Genomic DNA, 25,815 nt, shown 5'->3' on the forward strand with positions numbered 1-25,815 from the left:
TTATAAAATATATGTGAGATTTATGTGTGTTCGTGGAAGTTTATAATAAAGTGTGTTGTTATTTTTGTTTCTGGAGATCTCGAGGGAAAAATCGAAGAAACACACTTGCGACTACAGCTTGCTAATCTTTCGCAGTGTTTACTCCTCGATAAAACGCTTTACACGTTAATCCGTTGCTTATACAAAAAGATTATCGCGGAGCGCAGCTATACACGGTAACACATGATTCTTTCTTTTTTTTTATCTTACACGAGATTCAACAATGATTGAGTAAAAAAGCCGTCCACGTTTGTTCGACGCGGTAACAAGGGATTGGTAAAATATATAATATGATATAATATAGCGATATACATAATATAATCTAATATAATCTCTAAAATCTGTCATATAACATAGAATCTGTATATAAATAATAAATAGGAAATAAGGGAGCGGGTTGATCGATTAGCTTGGTAAGACTTTAGCACTAAATTACTGTTACGAAGAACATTTATGTAGGGGACTATGGGGAAAACTAGTGACTGGATAAACAAAAAGAGTGTGAAGATAAATTGAGGACAGTGAAAGAGAGAGATAGAGAGAAAAAGAGAGATAACTAACAATAGACGTGACTATACAGCTGATTCATTTGGCATAATAGTCTAGAGCGGACTTTTTTCTAGCGCGATAGGATACGGTCAGTGAAGATCATCGACCCAAGCGGTGTCTAATGACTCGATGAGAGTACGGACGAAGGCCATCTCCTTCCGTGCATTCTCTAAGATTACCCGAGGATCTTGGGACGTACACCGCAATACATTCGGCGCCATCACCATCGCAAGATTATTGGCGTCCATTTTAGTACGGGCGACCACCTCGGGTCTAGCGAATATCTGTAAAGTTGTTTCAGTATCGTAGCATAATGTTCTCCAAAGGCGTTTCTCTATTCAATTTGATTCAACGGTGTCGAGTGCATGTTGCTCTCGAGTCTTCGTACTCTCACCGTGCGTCTAGCGTTAAACGTTACTTTATATATAGGTCTACACTGCTTAAAGAGCGATGAGTATTTTGTTTGATATAAATACATATTTAGAATCACGCGATTGCACGCGGCTAAGCGCACGGTGAAAATAGCAGACAATTTTTTCATTCGGCTTTCTCTTATTGAGAATGTATAAAATGGTTTCTTACCTGTAGGAAGCGTATTAGATGACACAGCACACGACGGTTAAGATCTGGTAAACGTTCAACGATCGTAGCCACATTTGCCGCGGAGGCTTCCGGATCGTCGTGCCGCATGGACACGCATTCTACGTAGAAGGAATCCGGTATCAACGGCTCGTACAATTCGCGTACCCATAACTTCAGCAGGGAGGCGGGCGCGTGAGCGTCTTGAGAAGCTGCCAGAATTGCCCCGTCTTCGAACCTATCCAAGCAGGATTTCAACGCGCTGACTTCGTCGGCGTCCGCGGACACCCGGAAAATACCCTCTGTCAGCGTGCCGCCACGCACGAGCACTTGCCGCGTCAGCGTTGTTTGTATCCATGGTAACTCTCTATGCTGGAAGCGGTCCCTTTGTAAAGCCATAACTTCCGAGAGCGTCGCGCCGAACATGGATGCGCGAAAGATTTGTATCTATGAGAAAAACACGAAAGATATGTCTAATTTCTAGAATCACTATATTATAACGCAAAGTGAATTAATCTATACTCGATAATTGATCTTTTAGTAATTGTTAATGCAATTAATTACCCTCGCTTGGTCGATATCCTCCACTGTGGCCTTACGAGGTTGTCGTTTGCCGTGCGCGCCGATCCGTTGCAATCGTTTGCAAGCTACGGTCGCATAATGACTGACTTGCACGTGTATTGGCCACTTGGCGACCTCGGGGAACTGGAAGTTGGGATCGCGATGCCTGTTCATATAGCCCTCCAGGTAGGGCTCGAACGTGGCGCTAGGCGGCACGAAAGCTAGACACACAGCCATCAATTCCCATCCGCGTCGCAGACTCTCCTTCCGCGGATTCTCTGTCGTCTGCCGACAGATCTGAACATACAACTCGTCCCGCAGAGGCGGCTTCGTGAACGCGGTATTCACGATATCCATGGCGACGCCGTCCAATGTCATGCCGACGTTGGCTTTGCGATCTCCCATGTACACTTGAACCAATCGGAATAAATTGCAAGCCTCCCTCTTGAGTAGCTTCTCGCCGTCCACCATCGCGAGCATCGGTTGCGGTATTGGATCTTTCGACCAGCTGAGAATGTCCCGCACGCTAAATTTCTTTCGAAACAACAATCTCAACCCTTTCGGTCTGCCGCAATTCAAATTGAGATTGTCCTGTGCGTATTTCTCGATGTCGCCACCGCCCGTACTGTCGTCTCTCCGCGCTTCATCCAGGTCAGTGTTATCGACATTCGTTATGCCAATACTTGGAGTTGAACTTACGGTAGGTATAGAGACCTGTCTTGTAGTCACCACACTGTCTCTCGCTTCCGTCTGAGACACAATATTCGGCGGTGACGGCGGTCGCGCTTGCGGCCTTGTTAGAGTGTCGGCCGTGGTGTAATAAGTCGCTAAGCCCGCGGTGTCATAATTACCTAAATCTAAACAAATTTACGAGAAAGGATACATCGTTAATTACACGTTTAATAAAACGCGTCATATATTTTATAATCTTCAACATAATTTCATACCCGCGTAGTGATCCTCGAGATATTCTTGACTGGACGAATCGCCTTGATTGCTGGCCGCTTCGTCGTCCGCGAATTGATCATCGGAATCGTCATCACCTCTTCCGCCGATACCTTCGCCCCTGCCGCCTTCCTCATCCAAAGAATCTTCCCCTTCTTCTACTAATAAAGGATCTCCGAACTTGTAACAACCTATGTGTTATAAAAAGAGAACAATGAAACACATTTCGTCGAACAATGAAACAAAGCTGCGATGTAAAAAAGATTTTTGGCTTATTACCTGATAATTTCGCTTGTTGAAGGATATAGTGTTGCAACGGTAATAAGTGATCAGCATCAGCCAGAAGATTGCCGTAAAACGGCGACGGTGGGGGACTGGGATTTCCATTACTTCTTTTCTTCTTGCTGTCGTCTCCTTCAGCGTGACCCTCAGTTTCTTCGCCTGCGGCACTATTGCTGCTGCTGTTGCTGCTGTTGCTACTGCTAGTATTACTACTGAGTCTTTGTCTAGTTTGTTCGTGGGTTTGACTTATCATCAAGTAACGTTCGTGCATAGCATCATCGTCTCGCTCTCTCCTTCTAGCCTGTTGCTGTTGTTGCTGCTGCTGCTGTTGATGTAACTGCTGCTGCATTTTTTGCTGTTGCTTCTGCTGTTGCACGAAACTGTAACTTCGACCCAACGGCTGCGGCACACCTTGTAAAATAATAATCACCCATGTATTGCAAAAGACACGCGCACATACAGGAAGGTGGCGAAAGAAACATAAAGATTATCTCGCTTACAGTCGAGTGAGTTGTTGCACGCTGTGTTTCGCCTGTACTCCTTTTCCCTATCGCGCTCTCGCTCTCTCTCCCGCTCCACCGCTTCGAGACCTCCTCGCTGCTTCGACGTATTACCGCTATGTACGCCAGCGACCCTACCGAGACTCTTGGCAGGATCGTTTCTCTCGGACAACATTGCACCATACACATCCCTGACATTCGCTTCCGAAAGCGACGCGGAACATCCGTGATGCCTTCTACCTATGCTACCCGTACCATCCTGCGGCTGCTTATTCATATTTCTCGAGTGCATGGAACTCGGATAAAAGGCTGGCGGGTTCGTTTTATCGAGACTATTGACTCGTTCCCGATGATGCTGCTGCTGCATCTCTCGCTCTCTATCCCTATGGTAACGATTGCCACTCTCCATTAAGGAACCATACTTCTCGCCTTGTGATTTGTAACTATGGCTAAGTTGAACCTCAGGCGGACGATACGGTGGCATTTCCTGCCTGAAGACTCGAGATTCCATCAGAGAATCGCGATATGGCGATGTACTCGGCTCGGGACCATACGAGCCTCTACTACTTTCTCTACCTAAAATATCAGAAAAACAATCGATACAACCGGGAAGATATGTACGTGGCTTGCACGTAACAAGTAATTATGACTTGAACGTAAAAACAAATATTATACATCCTTACCATTTTTACTTTTGTCTAGGTCCAAGTTTCCAGCCCTACCTTCGCGTTGCGGGTCGGTGAAGGTCTTCTTCTTAAATAGGGGTGTGCTGGTCGAAAGCGACAGACCGAGTGGCGGAGGTTCTCCCACCAGCGATACAGACTTCTGATTTTTCACACTTTCGAGAGTTCCGCTCTTGTGACACCTAGTCTCCAGGGTGCCGGTGCCGCTACTGTGCTGCCTAGGGGAGGATTGTGCGGTGTTCACCGGCGTTTGCGCGACCGAACGATGATGCCTGTGTGGCGAGTCCAACAAACGATAACCGGTTGACTCCAAGGAAGTCCTACTGTGCGAGACAGAGCTGTCGCTGGATCTACCAGAATCCTGCGAGTGATTGTGTTGTCTGGTACGTGTCGTGGGTACTTCATGGTGCCTGTGATGCCTGTTATTGTGGTGATGATGGTGATGATGGTGTCGTCTCGCGGACGGAGACGGAGAAGGGGGAGAAGTCTGAAGATCGACGCCAACCGTAGAAGTCCGCGTTTTGTTCGCACTACCGAGAGAAAGAGCTTGCTACGAGAAAAAAAACGTAGTCATGTAGAATCTCGATAGGTCAATATCGTCTAAATCCTCGGAAGAAAATTAAATTTACCAGTGTCGGAGTCAAATTCGCATTCTCCTGATGGTTAAATCGCGTCGATCGACTAACCGAAGGAGTTTGCGTCTGCGTCGAGACGGATTCTTTCTTTCTCGGCTCGGTTACCTTTTGAGTATCAGATGTGCTACCGCTTGCAGGTTCCGTGTTCTGTTTTAGCGTCTATATAAATATAAGTAAATATAAATATAAGGATATATAAATAAATTAATGAATAAAATATAATAAATTAACGATTGATAGCCAACATTAATCTTCTCTATCTATAAAATATAGAAGAATAATAGAGAATATAATGTTTGATAAAACGTTTGACACAAATAAGATCGCAATTTATATTATCATTTATGAACATCCCATGCAATGCTACTGTTTTATAATCTGTTATATTTCAACATATAAGTAGATGCCATAGAATATGTGTATTTTCCGGGAGACATCTGGCAATCATATTTTTGTCAAACTTTAAATGAATAGCATTATCATGAGAGAAGTTTCATGATAGTATCGTGGTATAATGTAAACCAGAGTTTTTTCTCCCCGCTGCAAACGTCTATTTATAGCTGAGAAGAGAGCAGACGCGCTTGCACACTTATATCTCCACCACTTTAAGATACACGAGTTCTGTGTAACGTGCGTTATCCCGGAGAAACTCACAAATCATTACACACATCCGTGAATATATATACACGCGCGTGCGAGAACGTATGCGGAACTCGCAGATTTTATGTGATCCGTAAAGTAAGTACAGATCCCGGCGGATGCCGGCCGATGGAAGGCACGATCTTATCTGGATTTTATCTGCACTCGAAACGCCGAATAGCCAACTCAATCGACGTGACTCACCGCGCCCGCCGGCACCAATATTGTATAAATGTGTTAAATCATATCAAAACGATATCGAAATGTTTTTTCTTTTTACCTGAAGTTTCGCCAACGGGATGATGTCACAGTCCGTCGGGCGGTGCCACACGGTTTTCTGAGATGTCGCGTTGTAATAATAAAACCGCGAGGTATTCTGATCGAACAGCTCCCACCACTGATTGTTATCCGTCTTTTTCCTACAAATTATTAAACGGGACATGTAGGCACTACATTTATCGTCATAGCCGGTGACTTTCTCTAAGATAACTTTCTCTAAAATAATTACAATGGTAACCACCTCGAGATAATTAGCTGATTACATATAATCAAATTAAATGCGTTGAATATAACTTTAAGATAATAGCTGATTGTAAATTAGGCACATTAGAATTAGATGATTGATTCAACCTCGAAATTATATTAGCCACCAGAAAAAAATGGATAATTTATTTTCTCTAAATTGTTTATTCTCTAAAATTTTAGAAAGTTAACTTATTCTCTAAGATTTAGAGAGTTATATATATATATAACTTATTCTCTAAAACTTTTAGAGTTAACTCGGTCTCTTAAAATTTTAAAGTTAACTCGTTCTCTAAAATTATAGAGAGTTAATTTATTCTAAAAAGTTTTAGAGAATTAAATTTATTCTCTAAATTAACTTATTCTCTAAAATTTTAGAAAATTATATTTATTCTCTAAATTGTTTAGAGAAACAATTTACTGTAAAAAGAAAACATTTTGTGGACTAATTCTTTCAGCGAATGATCAAATAGATGTGAGGCACGCTGCACGAAAACTACTGAAGAATCGATATAAGGGAATATAGCTTACACAGGTACACCCGGTGGAGGATCCCATACGCATTCTCCCGTGGTCAGGTTCGCGTACATGTGCTCCTTCGTGCGTGGCTCTATGATCTCCACCCATTCCATCCTGCTGCAATTGTCAGCCATTAACATCTATCCCTGTGGGGTGGCTTTAATTCTCCGCGATCGCGAATCTATCGGGGTCCTAAAATAACCCAGCGCGGCCAGGAAGGCAAATACACCTTGCGCAACGGCTCCAAATCACTCTCTTCCCCTAAAACTTTCACTCGCCGTCGCGGGCTCTACTCGCCTTCGGGACAGTTTTTTTTTCTTTTTCTCTTTTTTTTGGTCACTCGCACGATACGAACCGACGCTCGCGCGGGTTCTCAGATATGCATGCGGTACTTGAACGATAAAATCGTAAGGCGGGATCGATATGTCACGAGGCAGTCCCGGAGCGCGAGACACCGAACAGAAATATATCGTCGCGATGCAACGACACGGGGCCGACGGCAGACCGTAGCCTCCATTTCTTATTTACATCCACCGCGTATCCTCGCCACCGATATTATACGTCTCGGAAATCGGAATACGTCGTGCGCGATTTCTCGCGGGGAAGCGGAGTAGAAAAAAAATGGGGGGCAGGAAGGTGACTCGCGCGGAGCAACGTGTGGCGCGTTTTAAAGCTCGACCGCGATACCGGAGAGCTTAATTGGAACGTCGTACGGCTCGACCTCAGGAGGGGAAAAAAATCGCCCTCGCCGCAAACAGACCGACAAGAAGGGGCGGGCGGGGAGAAGAGGGGGTTGAAAAGAGGGACACCCGGCGACCGCGCTCAAGATTCGCGGGGCGCGCGAGGACGTTCTCAACGGAGGCCGACCGCGACGGAGCGACGATGACAATCGGGGCGAACGAAGGAGGGTGTTTCGCCCGCTCGTCCATCCGTCCGTCCGTCCCGTCGCACCCCACCCCGCCCTGACACGGGGCCCCGCAAATTGATAGGAATGCTGGGCCGCGATGCAACGAGAGAGAGGTCGTCTGCTCTGATGTCATGCTGGCCGTTTAATTGGCTGAAATAGGCCGCGGAGATCCATTCGCGCGCGTAGATCGCGAGCGGTATACGTATAGCGGAATAGCGTTGACGCGCGCGGGGAAAAGGAAGAGGGAGGGGGAGAGAGAGAGAGAGGAAGGAGAATGGGATGGATAGAGAGAAACGAGAGAAGGAAGGAAGGAAGAGGAACGGAGGCGCGGTAACACCGAGAGGAAAACGCGCGTACAGCGGCGTACGACGCGAGCGAGCCTGAAACGCGGACTGCGAAAATGTGAGCGAGGGCCGCGAGGGCCGCGCGTGAGGGAGCGAGCGAGAGAGAGAGACCCGCCCAATCGCGACGGCGGCCTAACTTCAGCGCGAAAGCGCTCCGCGAAGGAGCAAAGAGCGCAGCGGAAAATCGCTCGCGCTCGGTTATCAGGAACGGCGACGGCGAATTCTTCTCTCTTTCTTTCTCTGTCCCTCTCTTTCTCTCTTTCTCTCCCTCGCTGCACCGAAGGGAAAGAACGGAGCAGGACGGAGAGAGAGAGAGAGCGAGAGCAGAGTGCAGGACGGAGACGGAGAGAGGGAGAAAACTGGGACGGGTGACTGTAAAAAAAAAATTCACTATCGATCTGCGAGCACACCGTCGGTCCCGTGTGTGTGTCTCGCGACGGCCGCGTTTTCCCTAGAGCAGCAAACGCGCTGCTGCACTTCCTGGGTGCAGTCGGGTGCAGTTAAGGGACAGGCAGGTTTCTCCCGTGGTGCCGAGGGCCCTTACCCGTCGGATGCCATCTCGCGCGTCTCCGGCTGGCTCGCCGTCGCCGCCACCGCTGCCGCCGTCGCCGTCGTCGTCGTTGTCGTCGTCGTCGTCCTCGTCCTCGTCGTTGTTCCCTCCGTCCTCCTCGTCGCCGCTGCGGCCGTCGCCGTCGTCTCTCGCCTCGTCACCGTCGTCGTTGTTGCAACGCGCGACGAGTGCAGCGCGGCGCGGTGCGCTACCGCGCTCCGCTTTTCCACTCCACTCCAGTCTCAACCCGCTTGCCCCCTCCGCTTTACCCTTCGGGCACGTCACCGGTCACCCTCGCCGACGATTCACCACCACTCGCCCGACACTTGGCACTGCGAACGACGGATGACACTCGGATGTCGCAACGTCCCATTTCCGCGAGCGCGAGCAGCGACGCGGCCCCTTCACGGCAGCCTCGCGGCGGCCATCTTTTTTCTTCTGTTTAGTTCGTGGTTAGTTTCGCCGCCCCGCTGCGCCGCGCCGCGCGCCGCCAGCAGCACTCCCCGCGGGTAGTGACAAAAATTCGCTTTCGCACGCGCGCGTGTGCCCTCCTCCGTCCCTCTTCCTCGCCCTTCCCCCTCCTTCCCTCGCTCCTGCGCCGCGGCCTTTAACTAAACGAGCGATTATTATATATCGCGATCGTTATATTGCCGATCGTAGAAATTGCAGAAAGCGATTCGGGCGATTGACTCTCGTTATTATCGACCCGCGCAAACTTTCATTACCATGAACTCGCGTACGACTAATTAATGATGATTATCTCTGAAAGGAGAATGAAAAAATGCGCACAATGTAGGAAAGGAAATGAAACTAACAGGAGACAAATTACCGATATTCAAAGGCATTTCTTTCTTTTTTTTTACAGGTATACGTAGATATGTTACGGACAAGGTCCGTATGGTGTACAGTGTCGGCATTGCCCGGGCAATGTCAACATTGCACAACGCGACTGGGCAAAGTAGTTTATTAGCGGACATTGTCTGCTTTAATGTAGGCAAAATTGACACTGCCCATCCAGCGATGGCAATGTCAGCAACTATTATCACATTGCGGACTTTGCCCGTAACAGATATATTAAGTATAAGTTATATGCTATTAAGTCTCGATTTCACCCAGGTAGATTTGCTTGTCGCTAGATCCCGAGCATACTGAAACAAATGCAATATTATTGTTTATCGAAATACATCAGAAAATGTACAAAATTCACATTATTTTTTATATGAAAGGTTTATCTGTACAAGAGATTTATATATGAAGAGAGTGCAGGAGAAAAACAATTAAAGTCCACTTTTTGTCGAAATTGATCTGATGATGCTATCAAACCCCGGTGTCCACGATGCCAGAACTGTGTCCAAGTTTCGGTTTAAGTTAATCAACTTGCAGCTCTTACAGAAAAGTAGCAGTTTCATTGGCTTAAACCGAAACTTGGACACAGTTCTTGCATCGTGGACACCAGGCTTTAGGCCTGTTCTTTTCAGCTGAACTTCTTATACGGTTCATCTTTTCTCTTTTTCTCTCCGTGAAAAAAAGCTGAACCGTGCAAACCTCGTTTCCTTCATATATAAATCTCTCATATCAAATCTATCCTATATTTGATATATCAAATATTTTATATTTTATATTTAATCTATCAAATACATTCTATATTTGATACATTGATACGAGATTTATCTTATTACGAATCATCCCGTACCTATGGGCTCCTTCGGGTGAAAATCGATGTCATTTACAGATCCATTGTGACCCGGTAATTTGTACAATATCCTACGACTCGTCGTATCCCAGACGTAGTGAAACCGATCTGACGATCCCGCCGATACTTTGCTACCGTCCGGTGACCACGAACATCTCAGAAGATTCTAAAAAGAGCAATGTTAAAGCTGTGTAATTTCCCATCGTCTATGGCATATAGAGCTACAGACAATTCTTTTCTCTCAAGTTGTTACAGATCAGATTAAGGCAATATGAAGAGGCACCTTTTCGAAATTATGCTGATGTCCAGACAGTATCTTCACGCAGCGCTCATAGGGCGCGAATGGTCTTACGTCCCATATCTTCAGTGTGTTATCCATGGCGTTGGAAAGTATGTAAGATCCATCGGGACTGAGGCTCAATCCAGTGATGGTGTCGGTGTGTCCTTTCAACTTGTAAAGTACCGCGTTCTTTCGAAGATCCCACACCTTTATGTCGTTATCAATCCCGCCGCTAATCACTTGTTCTGCCGTATCGTTGAACGTCACTGCGGTAACCTAGTAGCGTTAACAAAAGTTTGTACACAGATGCCGCTTTTGTTATTCATATTATTCAATAAAAAATACACTTTTATGATACCTGGTATGTATTATTCAATGTATAACATTGACCCCGTTTCCTGGGATCCCAGATACGTATCGTACTATCGTCGCTGCCCGAGCAGAGCAGCGTAGGTCCCCTTCTTGCCCCCGATACAGAATTCACGAACGAAGTATGACCCTTCAGCTTCTTAATTCGCGTCCCAGCTACTATATCCCACAAACCCAGCGTCATGTCTGTGCTGGCTGTGTACAAATGATTGCCGTCCGGACTGAAATGTAACTCCATCACTGCGCCACTGTGCCCGGTCATGATGCCAATATTTTCGCATTCTCCGTAAACGTTCCAGATAACTGTAAAGTACGCAATACCTCATTAGACAAAATAACTGAATTTACACGTAAACATGTCAATCCAGCTCTGCGCGAGACTTACAAATTTGTCGATCAAATCCCGTGGAAGCGAGATACTGTCCCTCTGGATGAAATTCTATGGAGAAAATATCTCCCTGGTGTCCCTCGAGCAGCATTATCATCGACATTAAGGAGGACGTCCGTGGTGGGCCCTTTAAAATATTTTATTATTAACAAACGTTATTTTTTCCAAGAACATACAACACACTTGAGGTTATACTTACGCTCTGCACAACCGCCTTCTCTCTGCTGCTGAAGACGACTTCATTCTTGGTCCTTTTCGAAGCGGGCACCAACGCCAGAATATCGTCTCCCTTTCTTTTATCCAAGATCGGCATGTTGGTGGAATATCAATTCAACTTCAAGCACAACCGGACATTTATTTACTCGATTTCGCGTCGCGCAGCGATGCGCAGCGATAAACTAAAGCGCCATTTGAATTAGTTTGAGTACTTCGAGACCTTCGAGTTCCTTATAGCCGGTAATATCAACGCTCTTCTATTATCCACCTGAGACTGAGGCTTTACTGGTAATCTTTGTTGGTTAACTTGCTGCTTGGGAGGCTGGAGGCTGGAGGTTCAGAGGGACTAGGGAGGGAGTGGGAGGGAGCAAAATAATTTACAAAATATTATTACTTGGTGCTGAAACTCTTTAAATTTGCGATAGAAATACATAGAATTAAATACGATCTGAGATTTATTGCGCACAAGGAAGTTCTGAAACGCCGAATGAAACTCCCATAAACGGACCAGCTTGCCAATGCCAAGTCCTCGGCGCGAAGTAAATTCGAGGTTTTTTCGCGATTGAGGTTAGAAAATGCTTTCCGGGCGTAAATTATCGTGCGACCGCCCACAAATATGTTAATTGCCTACTATTGTCTATTATCAGAACTGATTAGAGATGCATGAATATGATCCGAGGCGACCCGACGTGCGCTGCGATGGGATAATAACAGGACCGTTATCGGGCGGGAACGGAGGACGATGATACAGCAAATTTGCAGTCGCGTTAATCGAGCAGCGTGAATCATGCACGGGCGTGAAGATGAGCGGTGCAAGACACAAAATATGGTTTGTATAATATCCTTTCGTCTTGAAGCTGCACACGCGCCAATACTTCTTTCTCTCTCATTTATCGTTGATAAACCTTCTGTTTTTATTGTATATACATGTAATATATATACGGTTTGTACAGCATGGTCTCGGATTTCTTCTATCCGAACATGGGCGGCGTCGAGGAGCACATCTTCAATCTGTCCCAATGTTTACTGGAGCACGGACACAAAGTGGTGATCCTCACACATTCCTATGGGGACAGAGTAGGAATTAGATATATGACAAACGGTCTGAAAGTACGTTTCGTCTTTATTCGATTAGCTGTAAAGCGTCGTCTACAATACACGGAGTAAGCGTGGAGTATATTTCGCTTACGCCCTTACGCTAGCTCTCTTAAAACCGAAAATAGCCCTCTTACTCCTTACTCCATACTTACTTCGTGTATTGTAGGTGACGCTTAATAATCACGTTTTTTTTTTTTTTGTTTTTTTTTTCTTATAACTTGTGTCTCATTTAAGGTATATTACATTCCCGTCAAGGTCTTCTACAACCAGTGTGTTCTTCCAACGATGGTGTGCTCTCTTCCACTCATTAGATATATCTTCATAAGAGAAGATATACAGATAATACACGGCCATTCTGCATTTTCCGCTTTAGCGCACGAAGGGATGCTGATTGGTAGATTAATGGGACTGAAAGTAAGTCTTGATTATACTAACGACCCTAACAGTGCATGTTATCATAAATGTAAAGCTAAACATAAATCAAACAGTCGACTTTCGAGCAAAAGCAAAGGATGTTGGTTTAAACCAAAAACAATTTTATATCATTAAATATAAATATAAATAGTTTACGTTTCAACTTATTAAGTCTTCCTCGGAATGCAAAAGAACATATTTGGTAAATTACACGTCATAAAATAGATAAAATATGGAAGATCATGAATGTACTTAGAATACACACCTAATTTACTGAGAACATCTTATAATATTCTCTATTCTTGCGAAATCATCTGAACATTCTCAGAAGCTACATGTGTTGTTAGAGAATGGCGCTTTTAGGTAGCACGAGGTGACTAACGCTATGTTTGCAGACAGTATTCACGGACCATTCTCTTTTTGGTTTTGCGGATGCGTCTGCTATTCTGACAAACAAGTTTCTCGAGATATCGTTGGTCGACTGCGATCATTGCATATGCGTGTCTCATACGGGAAAGGAAAATACAGTATTGCGAGCCAAAGTGCAAAAGGAGAAAGTGTCGGTTATTCCAAACGCCGTGGATACCGCATTATTTACGCCTGACATCGGTAAACGGAACAACGACTTTAGTAAGTTCAGATTCCAAGATCTCTTTCTGGCTGTATTAGGAACGTAATCAGTCTAATTGCCATAATGTGACCGTAAATTTCAGTTACCATAGTAATAATATCGCGATTGGTGTATAGGAAGGGTGTTGACCTTCTAGCCTATGTAATACCCGAGATCTGTTCGCGTCATAAGAATGTACAGTTCTTGATCGGTGGAGACGGTCCGAAGAGATGGCTCATAGAGGAAGTAAGGGAGAGAAATCTGTTGCAACATAGAGTTACCTTGTTAGGCAGTCTGGAGCACTCTCAAGTCAAACACGTTCTGAATAAGGGTCATATCTTCCTGAATACAAGCCTGACAGAGGCTTACTGTATGGCTATTGTAGAAGCAGCTTCTTGCGGGTAAATTGCAACATGATGCATCTTGTCTTCTTGTTATGATGCCTGAAATTAAAATTTAGATCTTTCTTAGTTTCTCTAATAAATACCATTTAGCACATTCTTTCATTAACAAAATTTTTAAATAATGACCAACAAAAATGAAAATAATAAATACTATTTTATAGTTTGCAAGTAGTGTCAACGAAAGTTGGAGGTATTCCGGAAGTTTTACCGCCGGATCTGATTTACCTCGTGGAACCCACTGTACCTGGATTAATTAAAGGGCTAGAGATGGCTATAACGAACTACAAAAAGGGCAATGTTGAATGCCCTTTCGAGACGCATAGGAGGATAGGCTTATATTACAATTGGTTCAACATTACCAAACGTACGGAAATAGTGTATAATTTAGTGAAACGTGAAGCGAAAAGAAATCTAGGACAGCGATTAGCTAGTCAAATACAAAGTGGTGTATTGGCCTACTTGCTCGTACTGTCGTTATGCTATATAATACTACAAGTCCTGGAATTTTTCGTCCCAAGAAAGGTAATTCAAAATCACCTAACTTGTACGCATGTATTCTATTAGTTATAATTTGTATATTGTCATGTTTTTTAATTCTGTGTAAAATTCTTTTTCTTATTTTTTTCCATTATTTTTTTCCATATTGGCTTACGTATTTACTTTTTATTTTTTTAAATTGTCTACTGCTATATGCGCATATTTAATATGCATATCAAAGAGAATCTTTGTATTTATAAATAAATTTATTCGTTCATAAAAATAAACAAATTTTCAGTATATCGATATTGCGCGAGATTACAACGATATTCATGTTGTACCATCCAACGGGAAAGGAAAAGAAGATTAACTATAATTGCAGAAGCCTGAAATGTAAATTTCTCAATGTGTTCAAGTATTTTATTCTATAGGTACTTTGGAAACATTCCAGAAAAACTTGTTTTCTGCAAAACTTATTGTTATACAGGTAATTATGGTGTCTCCGCGTAAGAAGAACAATCGTCGTTGCATTTACCGATAAATTTTTAAAGAAATATAATTATATACATATATAATGTATGTATAGATGTTGTACACATAGAGATAACAATGCGCAAAGTACAAATGTCATAATACTTGTACGTATATAGAATTACAACTGAGAGACGACTGTTTATAACAATTTTATTTATTATACTATCCTGCTTTCGCACGCGTAATTTATATGCGTTTTAAAATAAATGACGGCACATGGCGTTTAACATTCAAATACTGACTCGCCAGTCCAATGTTGAAACATCGGATTTATGAAAATAATATTAATTTGTCCATTAAATGATTTTTTTATTATGATACATGACATCCGTATGAATCAATGCATAACATGTATAACAATTCGTAACGATATCCAACTGCAACGCCGCTCATCCCGCATACATTTAATACATATGCTTAAGAAAGATTTATTGCGTTCATTAGCATTACAAAATATCGTCGCGTGTATTATGAAATATCGTTCGTGCTTACTTTTAAATCAATCCGCGCTAATTTCCAAGCAGTTATTTGTAGCAATATGTGGAGTAGAAAGGTTAATTCGTGTTCATGTAATCCCACCATATGGTATTATCATACATCAATATCTTTCTTTTTGAGGGCTTTTCTTTTTTTATAAGAATCAATAAAATGACTTTCATTCAGAATCCGTTATCAGAATATATAAAGTATAGAGTACATTAACTTACAAAAAAATATATAAAGACAACGTTCTCATACATTCATCTTTCAACAAAAAATGTTGCATTGTTACATAAACATCTGTATGTAATATATATAATATATATATAATATATATATATATATATATATATATATATATAATATATATATATATATATATATATATATATAGATGCGGTGCAAATATATATATATATATATTTTTTTTTTTCTCTGACTCTTTCGATGTTGAAGATTTGAATTTCGATACATAAATTAATTCATAAAACAATAAGAAAGCCAAATTGAAAATATAATAATATTTATTTCATTATGTTGTACGTTAGATACAATAATAGAATATTGATACAATATCAATTATCTGTTTTTATTTTTAATTATATCGCTTTAATCAGTTTGTTTAATCATCACTATATTACTCTGTACATTAATCTATATTTATACATAAATCTTTTCATGTAAGGGTCTGTGGTCTCCTCCTATTTTCGGTCTTGTATAAGAGAAGATCAACGAACCTTAGTTAACAACCATCATAATATTACGAGTGGTCAGATCTGTCACAACATTCCACGCTTATCCAACGTCGTATCTGTATCAACGCATATTAGTCCAATTGGAAAAAAAATAAATGTTCTCAAAAGTGCTAAAAAGTAGTTACGGATCTTTAACTACGACATTCATAGAGTTATAAAATAAAATTTTACAAAAAGAGATACCATTTCTATCTGCATATATTGCATTATTTAAATCAAACATTTTCAAACGTTTACTGTTACGATCGACTACAGCGTATATAGAAGAAGTCTATGCCGACGACAATGAGATCCATATGCAGTAATCAGTGTTATCAAGATTTCATGTGTATGCCGATATCTCGTGTATATCGAGGAATACGCATTACGATTATTATTTATAATCGTTATTGTTGTTTCTACTGCAAAACCGAAAATTTCTAATGAAGAAAGCTATGCTGAGTCAAAAGTTACTAGTTTTATTTCACAATTATTATAATATCAGGAAAGTATCACTTTGAATCGCCCCTCGTCCATCATTCCAGAGTATGATACAAGTTTCCGTTCTGTTATCAGTGTTCCCATCCCCCTTTGCGTATACAATTATCATATATGTCCTGCTTAAAGTACTGTTACTGCAATATTATGACGGCGAAGAAATGATAAAAAGATGAAGGAAGATTTCTCGTACTTGAAATGCACATTAAATCATTTGCAGGATGTATTACGAGAAATATAAAGTAAATCTCTTTTTCTCGACGTGTATTTGCGATGAAGCGAAAATCCATAGGATTCAATAAGGACAAATACTGACGCACTGTATATTCAGTACCGTACTTGACATAGAGGTGATGATTTCCGCGATCTCAAGCAAGTTCTAATATGTTACTTCTTTTTCGTTGAACACCTTTACATACACATATTGCTATTGACTGCCACATATCCGCATGTGCAATTATTATCGGTCGGCATACTTTTCTCTCCTCTTTTTTTTCTTATTGTGTATTTTAAGTGACGATGGCGAGATGAAATGTTATAAAAGTTTCCAACCCTAATTGTCGTGTACATAGGAAAAAGTAAGTCGTCCGTCTTCTTTCATGCGAAATATTCTTTGAGTAATATGTACAATGGAGCTTTTTTTATGTAATGTAAGAAAATAACGCCACGCTCAACCGGTCCTAAATAAATGGCCACCATAAACGATCGACTTTGAAGGGATGAGCTTCTTGTCTTCGTGTATTGGATAAAAAGTCTTCATATGCTTTAAGAAGTATCCGCGGTGGGTTTCTCAGCATTGGTTTGGCATGTATAATAAATAAATAACGAACCGTTTAATGAAACGAGCGTCGCATCATTTCTACGAGGTAAATTGGTGAAACAGCTCAGGAGCCTTCGCCATAATCACGATCACCTACGTTAATACGATCGGGAGCAGCAGTTACACTGAAGCCAAGGATCCTGTTATCCACTTTGAACATCTTTCCCTTCTTTGGTTTCTTGGATTTTCCCTAGACGAAAAAGATCTTTCAATATTTAAATCTATTTCACAGACTTGATACATTTGTGCTTAATATTAATGATGTTTCGCTCACATTTCATACTAATTTAATTGTAATAACATAAATAATGTTAAGACGATTTCTCTGGCGAGAATATTTACTTTAATAAAATCTAATATTAAATAATTAATATTTTATTATTACTGATGATCTAACTTTAACAAGAATATACCTTAACTTCTTGGAATTCTGCAGGTGCATTTGGATTAATAGCGGGTGCTGGCTTGCACAGGTCATCAGCTTGTACCTGAGGACGTTGCGCTGATCGCAGTTTGCTTCGTTTTTCGAGAAATTGCTTGGCGAATTCCATGCTCTGCTTGGTATCCCCAACGTAAACGCGAATGTACTCCCTAACTTCATACGGCGTTTCGAGGTCTCGCAAGAATGTAACGAACGTAGGGACTGCAAATGTATACTTATGCGTATAGGAAGACAAAATTCGTAAAAAAAATTCAATGTAGGACACTTACTGTCCACAGACGCCTGTATACTGCTCAATGTTTTACTACACCATTGCGTGAATTCGTCGGTCTTGGCAGTGTTCTGTTCAAACAATTTCTTCACTAGTTCCTCCTCTTTCTTATTCTTATTTTTGGACGCTTTATTATTACTATTTTGCTGTTGCTGCTGCTGCTGCTGTTGCTGGCTAGATATAGGTTTTGTCATTGTAGCTTGTTTAGCCGGCTGTTTCATGGTGGTGGACGACTTAACAGGTGTAGGATCCCAGAAACCAGTAGTACCGGAATTCATAGACCACCCTTGGCTGCTTGATGCGCTCGAATTAGCCCAATTCAAACACTGTGATGCTGTACCCCATATACCGGCGTTCTGGAGTATACTCGCAGATTCCTTCTGGCCGACTTTTTCTAATCGTTCTCTTTCCTGTTGGTAAGAAATTTCAAATTTTTCATCGCTCAATCTTTCGAAAACAATATTTCATGTCACTCGCATATTCAGGGCAATAAGTACCTTTACCTTAGCGACGCGCTCTTGCTCCTCCTGTTGAATCTGCGCAAGACTCTTCACTTGAAGTAATTTAGAAGCAATAGCTTTTTCCGCCCACTTGAATTGCAATCGCTTTGAAGAGTCAATTGCCGATGCCTCTTGTGCCGCTTCTACTGCCTTCTGCTGTGCTGACTGTTGCAGCATTAATTGTTGATGCCGTTGTTCTTCCTGTAAGAAAGTAATAATAATAAACATAGACATGTATTGCATGCATTGTAAGGATGACCGAAAAGAATTGGTTAATATTGGGTTGACCAACAAGTCCGTGCGGTTTTTTATAAGTAAAATTTATAAGTAAAAAATCGCACGCGCGGACTTATTGGCCAACCTATTATTTGGTTTTAGGTATTTAATTGGAATCTCGGTACAAGCTTATTTCAATCGGAACGAAAGCAACTGCTACTGGCTACGTGACTGTTCCCTCGACCAGACTTGACTCGACTTGTACGGACCTGCACAACGACCGTTGAACCAACGCTTCGCGTGGCCACGTGCCCACGATCCCTTTGTACTTCAACGCCGTAATACCAACCGAATAAACCGGCGGCCGCCATCTACGCGCACTGCGGTTTTTCACCACAACTAACTAACTAAATACTTTTAGATTTCTTAGGGCTCAGACACAATGACAAAAATAAGGAATAAGATAAAGGAATAAGGAATAAGGGAATGTCGCATCTCACTTCAGTACACGTACATTAAAGTGAGATGCAACATGCCGTATTCCTTATTTTTCTCATTGTGTATGAGCGGTTACAGCTTAATAAGTGTAAATAATTTACCGCTTTTTTTTCTCTCTCTAGTCTCTGAATCTCGGCAAGCGAAGCGGTATGAGTGGCGGGAGTCAATGTACGTGGAGCCTGAGCCCACGGGGATTTAGTTGTCTTTTCTTGAAGCTTACGCAACGCTTCGTCTTCTCTTCGTCGTTGTTCCGCACGACGCTCGTCTATTTCCGCCTGTCGTCGCGCCTCTGCCTCTTTCCTGTAAATTTCACCATTGCAAATTTTGCTGGAGTATATTATTATTTTACTTTTTGATAACATCATGCTTCGCATAATTCTACTGATATACCTGAGTCTCTCTTCTTCCTGTCTTTTTAGCTCTTCCTCAAATTTCTTTTTCTTTTCCTCCTCTTTCTTCTGTTTTTCTTCTAGTTTTCTAAACTCTTCCCGCTTTCTCTTCTCTTCTTCCTGCTTCCTCTTTAAGTTCTCCTCCTCCTGCTTTCTCTTTTCTTCACGCTTTTTCTCTTCCTCTTTACGTTTTCTCTCTTCTTTTTTCTTTTGCTCTTCTTCCTGTTTACGTTTCTCTTCCTCTTTTCGTTTCTTCTCCTCTTCCTTTCTCTTTCTCTCCTCATCTTTACGTTTTGCTTCCTCAGCTTGTCTAGCCTGTTCCTCTTTTTGCTTCCTCTTCACATTCTCCTCTTCCACTTGACGCTGCAATTCCTCTTGCTTTCTTAATTCTTCTTTTTTTCTATCCTCTTGTAACTTAAGATTCTGTTCTTCCTAAAAAGAGAAAATTAGACATTGATTATTTCGTAACTACATGAAAAATGGTACGAAGAGAATTAAAAGCTAATTTACTAATATCTGCTGCTCGGTTTTCATATCTTTAGTATGTAAATCCCACAGAGAACCAGGTAATTGTCCTGGTGGCATCGCGGGAATGGGCCCGACCTGGAAAATGGGATAAACAAAATTAAACAGATCGTCAACCACGTCAACGTACTTGAATTTTACATAAGGGTAATTTTTAACATAACGCACCTGCGCTAACCAATTCTGCGCATTAAACTGGGGAACTATTTGCGGTGGAGGTTGCGGCCAAACAGTGTCCATGTGGGTCGCCTGCGGATGGCCGTTCGTGTTGACATTGAGTTGACGTAGCAAAGACTTTATTGGATTGTCTTCCTGCGTCGGCGTGGGAGTCGGAGCGATATTTGGTTGTTGAATGGTGGGCGGCAAGTTCTGCATACCGCCCATCTGCTGGATAAGCTGCTGTATAGGATCCACCGTAGCCGGATGGGCCGACGCGGCCGTATGTGGATTCGTTGGTAAATGAGTCTCAGGTTGTGTCTTCGCCTGCGCAATATCACGCGTTATCACGATGCGAAATGAACAATGAACAATGAACAATGAACATAGGATTAGAAAAAATAAAATAAAATATGCCAAGACCATTACCTGTTGCATTTGAGTGAAAAGTTGCATAACAGGATTAGCCGTCTGAGACGCGATGTGAGGCACAAACGGGTTTGTCGCTATCGGCACTTCCGGAATTTCCTGCATTCCATCTTGTATGACGTACTGTAAAATCAACTGATTTTGTTCCACAGGAGTCAGCGTAGACCAGTGCTCCGATTGCGACAATTTCGCTATCGCTGATGTTCTCATCTGCCTGAACAGCATCTGATTGTGTAGCATCTGCATATGCTGATATGTCATCAACATGGATAATGGATCTTCTATTCCAGGCTTCGGTATAGCACCTGGGGCTAATCCAGCCGGTACGGTGGGGTTAGGAACAGGTGGAATCACCTGATCCGCTAACTAGGAATGAAAATATTTGATCTTACTAATATGAATATATATGAATATAACAGCAATTGAGAAATTAAGAATGCAATAATGATATATAACTTTGTAAACTTTATTTTGGAAATGTCTGAATTTTCCTCCACATGGCAAAACTTGATTATAGATGACAACAAATATAATTCACTCTTCTTTTGCTTCCTTTTCTCTAATATTATTCAAACATTAAACTTGATACTTTTCTCAACACTATATAAGTTGGTTACTGATATAATCTATATGCAAGTTCTGAATTAGTAAAATAATTTTAAAACGCAATCAAATAATACATATGATAAATGTATATGTACCTTTAACGGAGGTATTGGTGGTCCAGGAACGAACGGTACTCTTCCAAACATTTTCATCAAATCACCGAGCGTGGCGTACCTTTCATCGCAAGTTCTTCTCACCAACAATCCCGCAGTGAAGTAACCGGCTTTGCACCATTCAGCCATTTCGCTAGCTAAAAACGGTCCCTGAACTTCGCCCTGTGGATCACGGTAAAACCATTTTTCCTGATTACCCGTCGAGGAAACCGCGGAAGGTTGGTTACCAATTGCAGGCGGAACACTCGTAGCGGCTGTCTTCTCCTTGTGATTTTCTTCATCTGCCATTAATTTGGCCACCAAAGCGTTTGCTTCCTCCTTCATTCTATCCAGGTCATCTTCCGTTCTCTGCCTGACATTAGCGGTTCCCGTGTTGTGTACGAGCTTCGGATGCTCTAGAGGAACTTGTCGATTGGTCACGGCAGTTATCTTCGGCTTCTCTGTTTTGACCTCCGTCTGAACGGAGGTCTTCTCCTTATCATGATGAGCTCCGCTCGGCGGCTCGCTAGATTTCTCACCTAAAGTCTCAACTTTATCCACATTTGCCACTCCGATAGTCTTCTTATGCAAGAGATCCGAGGACGACGCTAAAGTCTTCGTGGGAATGCTCTCAGTTGACGGCACAGTGGTCGACTTAATAGAGGGTGAGTTACATCTCCTCTCTTTCTCCACAGAATCATCCTTATCTTCAAGTGAATCCAACGGTTTTGGTCGTTCTTTGCTTAATGTATTGCCTATTGTGTTACTCGTATGGCGATTCAAGGATTGAACCGAACCTAATGGCTTGCTATTAGGTCTCACTATGTTCGAAGCACTTCCTTCCGATACGCGTCGAGTTCTACCCTGTTGGGAAGCGCCCGCCGCACCGTCCTCGTCATCATCCGAATACATTCCACCGTGAAATGCGCCCGAAGAGTCGAAACTGCCACCACTCTCTGTTGGATTCTCCGTTGCCCTAAATTATAAAGTTTAGAATGTATAAAATTAAATATAAACACACACATATTCTGTAAATAAAAATCATTTAATGTACCATTCAGGTAGATTGTCATGATTATCGTGATGATTTGATTCCCAAGTGCGAGCGGTGCGAGGTGGTGGATGATGACCTGAATCATGAGAGGGTCTGTGGTTCCCTCGATGTTCCCATCTTGCTGGTCCGCTTCTACCCTCCTCTACATCACCCTCGTTTCGATCCAATCTGTCCCGATCCATACTGCCACCCTCACGCCAACTACTTCTTCCTAATATAAATATTTCGTTTTATTACACAAATATATATGCATAACAATCCCTAAAGAAATATAAAGAATAGAGCACGTATTTACCCCACTTGCGCCAACTATCATCGTCCTCTCCGCTCCCACGATGACGTCGCCAATTACTCTCCATAAGCGAACTACCACTAGTCCCACGATTTAGATCTTTTCTAGGACTAGTCGATCCGTTCCATTCTCCCGGTTCTGAAGCGCCGTTTCTTTCTGACCAGCCGCGTTCGCTTTGAGATCTATCAAATGGCCTGTTTCTCCCCTATAAATAAAATTTATAAGATTCCCCCATTTTTGCGTTGACCGGTGTGGATCTGTTATATTTAATTAAAATAATTAGTAAGTTCCCAGTTTTTCTTCTGCAAAATTTATAACATTAGAAGAAAGGGAAAAGACAGATGCACATACATATGTATTAGATGTAATTTATATAGCGGTTATAATTACAACATATACATAAAGAAAAATAGAAAAAGATTTTAAATCTAAAATAAAAATGAAAAAGCAAACTCGTATTCTCTAATAGTGAGAGAACAAAAAGCTTTGTACCTGAAATGATTGGCCCTCGATTCGTATCCCATCACCGGAGTCATCAAAACCGACTGCCCGTGAATAATGAGACGAATACAAGCCTCCTCTTCCAGTTCTACCACGTCCACGATCGACACTGCTACCTCGTCCACGACCAATATTAGTTATCCCTCCATTCCACATACGCTGTAAAATTCACATACATGTAATACATTCATATTATAAAGGATTTTTTTATCAAACAAATTTAATATCTCTGATAAAAATATATAAAAACTGTTACGAGAGCTCGAGTTGTTAATTTTTAAATCCTTCCTAATATACAGAATATACAATAGAATAACAATTTCACCGCGTCTTTCTTTTCTTATTATCAAGAATAAACTAAACTAGGCTGTTGCTTCTCAGGTTGCAGTAGAAGAATATAATAGAAACAAAGAACACAATGTTACATACATACATTTTATATACATGTCTTTTATTACCGTTTCATCTTCTGTCATGGTTATGAGAGCCAATGGAAGCTGAGTTTTCTCCACATACAGCGCTGAAAAAGTGTTCAACGGCTCCAAAGGTTTACAATTGCGATCAAACATGGCCAACATCTCTTCCCGGCCGTATCTATGCTCTGCCAACTGATAGCGAGATGCACCCAGAGTTGTGGTCCCTCCGCCTCCACTACCAGTATTGCAATTGTCTGCCGACGAAACCTTGCGCAACCTACGTATGGTTATACATAAACGTAATAAATACAACATAACATACAATAATATAAACACAATTAAATGAGGTTCTAATTATGTTTTACCAGCGATATATAAGTCACATACCATTCTGGACCGAATTTCATGGAATCCGTCATGATGCACTATCTCCTGCAAAAAAAAAGCAAGGGGAACAAATGAGACCAATAGCTTATACGATAAAAAAGCACACGTGTACAAAGATAAAGACAAGTTACAAAGACAAGTAATAGAGAGCAAGAATATCAAATATAGAGATGTTGTGTAACACACAGTTCAAAGGTGTCTTTTTTTTCATCGGATGTTGAACTATGGTTCGCCAAACATAAATATTTGCAAGATCATGTCAAAATCGGCGGGACATAGAAAGCTGGGAGGGCAGGAGGCAGCAGAATAATGCATCCTCCTGCGAAGGATCATGGACAGATGAAAGAACTCGCTCGCTGTCGCGGTGGAAGGCTCGTCATCTGTTACAACCGAAACACGGACGTGCGCGACACGGTATAAAATCTAACGCGACGATTTCGCGAATCGGCGCGCACAGACCGACAGGCTTATACCTGTTGCTCGACGGCGTATCGGCTCGTCATCGGCGATCGCGCGCGCGCGCGTATTTTGTCAAACGCGTGTAGACTTGTAGACACGTAGAACCGATCGGAAACAACGAACGTGGAGAGTGGCACAACAGACAGCAGCGCGGAGTTGATCGCATTCATCCTCGGGGGGCATTCCGGCGTCTATGGCGTCGAGACGACGGGGTGCAGCCGGTAGGAACGTCGAGCGTGGACATCGGACGCGTTATCGCGACAGCAGCCGCGTCCCATATTCGCGACGTTAACTCTCATAAAGCGCGAGCGGAGGTGGTTGCTCTCCGCGAGCCAAGGTGGCAACATTAACCAAACTTTTTTTGCCAGCGAACATCGGGGTGATCTGCATGCGCGGTGGGTCGCGACCGGGGCCACGCGGCCACGCGGAAAACGATCGCCGGCCGGTCGCGGAACGGATTCGGCGACGGCGGAGGCCTTCGGGTGAAATACCTTTGCTGATCTTCGGAATTACTGAGGACAGCGATACAACACACCAATATGGCTGATGGTTTTTTTTGGAATGAAGCGCATGCGAAGGCTCGCCGTTCCGTGGTATCCCTGGGGGGAGGCGTGGAAAGTCACTAGAATCATCGCGCGCGGATCGCGCGTGATCAGTGATCCGCGCATATGCGCAGAAAGGAAACCGATGGGATAAGAAACGATTGGAGGACACGTGTAAAACGCCGAGGGGTCCATTGACGCCTGCATACTCTGTTAATTTTCGAGAGGAATTCTTGGAATTACGATTCGTCGAATTTCGGTAAACGATATTTTTCACCTCGTTACATTTTCCTGATATTTCATTTGCCTGTAGAAATTGAAATTTTTAAAAAAAATTTTTTAGGTCGAGTAATTATAGTCGATAAAATTGGTAGCGCTCTTATCGACCGTCGCTAATTACATAATTTTCTGCTATAATTTTAAAACATTTTTTAAAAATCGATATTTTGTAAAGGATAAAAATATAAACTTTGAAAAATCAATAAAGTATTAGGAGAATATAATCGAACATGAAGTAGCACTGAAATTTCAAGAATTGTAACTCCGAGAATTTTAAGTCGATGTGAATGGTCAAAGTTAAAATTCTGAAAAATCGACAAAGTATCAGGAAAATATAATCGGATAAGAATTAGCACTAATAAAAATACTAAAAATTAGGATTTCAACAATTTCTTAAAATTTCAAGTCTACGAATTCAAACCGCAAAAATGGAAACTGAAAAATCAGTAAAGCGTCAGGTGAATAAGATATAAGAAATGGTAGTACATACAA

General features: G+C 42.2%; 4 protein-coding genes and 1 long non-coding RNA gene across 11 annotated transcripts; 2 read left to right on the forward strand and 3 right to left on the reverse strand.

Annotated features, from left to right (window-relative positions):
• Positions 1–112: 112 nt before the first annotated feature.
• Positions 113–8,675, reverse strand: Rhogap93b (MyTH4 and RhoGAP_KIAA1688 domain-containing protein RhoGAP93B). 3 transcript variants are annotated; one of them, XM_071776661.1, is made up of 11 exons: positions 8,249–8,675; positions 6,466–6,567; positions 5,693–5,831; positions 4,768–4,932; positions 4,139–4,688; positions 3,456–4,031; positions 2,953–3,366; positions 2,676–2,864; positions 1,732–2,585; positions 1,171–1,614; positions 113–872 (listed from the first exon to the last, which is right to left on the reverse strand). In XM_071776661.1, exons 1-11 carry the CDS (start codon positions 8,260–8,262, stop codon positions 678–680), a joined length of 3,642 nt encoding a protein of 1,213 aa, XP_071632762.1. In that variant the 5' UTR covers positions 8,263–8,675; the 3' UTR covers positions 113–677. The 3 variants fall into 3 exon arrangements, with proteins under 3 accessions (XP_071632762.1, XP_071632761.1, XP_071632760.1); XM_071776660.1 differs by having other exon boundaries at positions 6,466–6,570; positions 8,249–8,674; XM_071776659.1 differs by lacking the exon at positions 8,249–8,675 and having other exon boundaries at positions 6,466–6,602.
• Positions 8,676–9,079: 404 nt separating this feature from the next.
• Positions 9,080–11,532, reverse strand: LOC139812042 (U5 small nuclear ribonucleoprotein 40 kDa protein). Of its 2 annotated transcripts, XM_071776672.1 has the most exons (7): positions 11,421–11,532; positions 11,184–11,318; positions 10,982–11,111; positions 10,586–10,899; positions 10,231–10,503; positions 9,948–10,113; positions 9,080–9,402 (listed from the first exon to the last, which is right to left on the reverse strand). In XM_071776672.1, the coding sequence occupies exons 2-7, from the start codon at positions 11,295–11,297 to the stop codon at positions 9,350–9,352; spliced, it is 1,050 nt and encodes a 349-aa protein (XP_071632773.1). In that variant the 5' UTR covers positions 11,298–11,318; positions 11,421–11,532; the 3' UTR covers positions 9,080–9,349. The 2 variants fall into 2 exon arrangements, with proteins under 2 accessions (XP_071632773.1, XP_071632772.1); XM_071776671.1 differs by lacking the exon at positions 11,421–11,532 and having other exon boundaries at positions 11,184–11,407.
• Positions 11,533–11,605: 73 nt separating this feature from the next.
• Positions 11,606–14,885, forward strand: Pig-a (phosphatidylinositol glycan anchor biosynthesis class A). Of its 2 annotated transcripts, none has more exons than XM_071776670.1 (8): positions 11,606–11,767; positions 11,848–12,029; positions 12,154–12,310; positions 12,554–12,712; positions 13,108–13,342; positions 13,426–13,723; positions 13,888–14,248; positions 14,502–14,885. In XM_071776670.1, exons 2-8 carry the CDS (start codon positions 12,004–12,006, stop codon positions 14,571–14,573), a joined length of 1,308 nt encoding a protein of 435 aa, XP_071632771.1. In that variant the 5' UTR covers positions 11,606–11,767; positions 11,848–12,003; the 3' UTR covers positions 14,574–14,885. The 2 variants fall into 2 exon arrangements, with proteins under 2 accessions (XP_071632771.1, XP_071632770.1); XM_071776669.1 differs by having other exon boundaries at positions 11,608–11,767; positions 12,533–12,712.
• An 838-nt stretch (positions 14,886–15,723) lies between these two features.
• Positions 15,724–25,114, reverse strand: LOC139812457 (GIGYF family protein Gyf). Of its 3 annotated transcripts, none has more exons than XM_071777297.1 (16): positions 24,994–25,114; positions 24,044–24,088; positions 23,699–23,933; positions 23,232–23,399; positions 22,743–22,944; positions 22,448–22,658; positions 21,397–22,369; positions 20,696–21,061; positions 20,279–20,593; positions 20,096–20,188; positions 19,587–20,017; positions 19,298–19,496; positions 18,480–18,683; positions 17,981–18,392; positions 17,683–17,912; positions 15,724–17,459 (listed from the first exon to the last, which is right to left on the reverse strand). In XM_071777297.1, the coding sequence occupies exons 2-16, from the start codon at positions 24,073–24,075 to the stop codon at positions 17,334–17,336; spliced, it is 4,197 nt and encodes a 1,398-aa protein (XP_071633398.1). In that variant the 5' UTR covers positions 24,076–24,088; positions 24,994–25,114; the 3' UTR covers positions 15,724–17,333. The 3 variants fall into 3 exon arrangements, with proteins under 3 accessions (XP_071633398.1, XP_071633400.1, XP_071633399.1); XM_071777299.1 differs by having other exon boundaries at positions 18,486–18,683; positions 24,994–25,113; XM_071777298.1 differs by lacking the exon at positions 24,994–25,114 and adding an exon at positions 24,517–24,954.
• On the forward strand, positions 24,621–25,368 carry LOC139812467 (uncharacterized). The gene is made up of 2 exons (XR_011731874.1): positions 24,621–24,723; positions 24,871–25,368. It is a non-coding gene; the product is annotated as an uncharacterized lncRNA (long non-coding RNA).
• The last annotated feature ends 447 nt before the right edge of the window (positions 25,369–25,815 follow it).

The sequence above is a fragment of the Temnothorax longispinosus genome, chromosome 4 (genome assembly GCF_030848805.1).
Source record: "Temnothorax longispinosus isolate EJ_2023e chromosome 4, Tlon_JGU_v1, whole genome shotgun sequence".
NCBI lineage: Eukaryota > Metazoa > Arthropoda > Insecta > Hymenoptera > Formicidae > Temnothorax > Temnothorax longispinosus.

Coding starts and splice junctions, on each gene's coding strand:
- LOC139812457 (XM_071777297.1), bottom strand. CDS start 24,075: ATGACGGATTCCATGAAATTCGGTCCAGAATG. Junction 20,594..20,695: donor TTTTCACTCAAATGCAACAG/GTAATGGTCTTG, acceptor GATATTGCGCAG/GCGAAGACACAACCTGAGAC. Junction 18,684..19,297: donor TAGAGAGAGAAAAAAAAGCG/GTAAATTATTTA, acceptor ACTTTCTTACAG/GAAGAACAACGGCATCAACA.
- Rhogap93b (XM_071776659.1), bottom strand. CDS start 6,593: ATGTTAATGGCTGACAATTGCAGCAGGATGGAATGGGTGGAGATCATA. Junction 4,032..4,138: donor CCTAGACAAAAGTAAAAATG/GTAAGGATGTAT, acceptor CTGATATTTTAG/GTAGAGAAAGTAGTAGAGGC. Junction 2,865..2,952: donor TCAACAAGCGAAATTATCAG/GTAATAAGCCAA, acceptor TATAACACATAG/GTTGTTACAAGTTCGGAGAT.
- Pig-a (XM_071776669.1), top strand. CDS start 12,004: ATGAGCGGTGCAAGACACAAAATATG. Junction 12,030..12,153: donor GGTGCAAGACACAAAATATG/GTTTGTATAATA, acceptor CGGTTTGTACAG/CATGGTCTCGGATTTCTTCT. Junction 13,724..13,887: donor GTAGAAGCAGCTTCTTGCGG/GTAAATTGCAAC, acceptor ACTATTTTATAG/TTTGCAAGTAGTGTCAACGA.
- LOC139812042 (XM_071776672.1), bottom strand. CDS start 11,297: ATGCCGATCTTGGATAAAAGAAAGGGAGACGATATTCTGGCGTTGGTG. Junction 10,900..10,981: donor GGGATTTGATCGACAAATTT/GTAAGTCTCGCG, acceptor CGTACTTTACAG/TTATCTGGAACGTTTACGGA. Junction 10,504..10,585: donor CATTGAATAATACATACCAG/GTATCATAAAAG, acceptor TAACGCTACTAG/GTTACCGCAGTGACGTTCAA.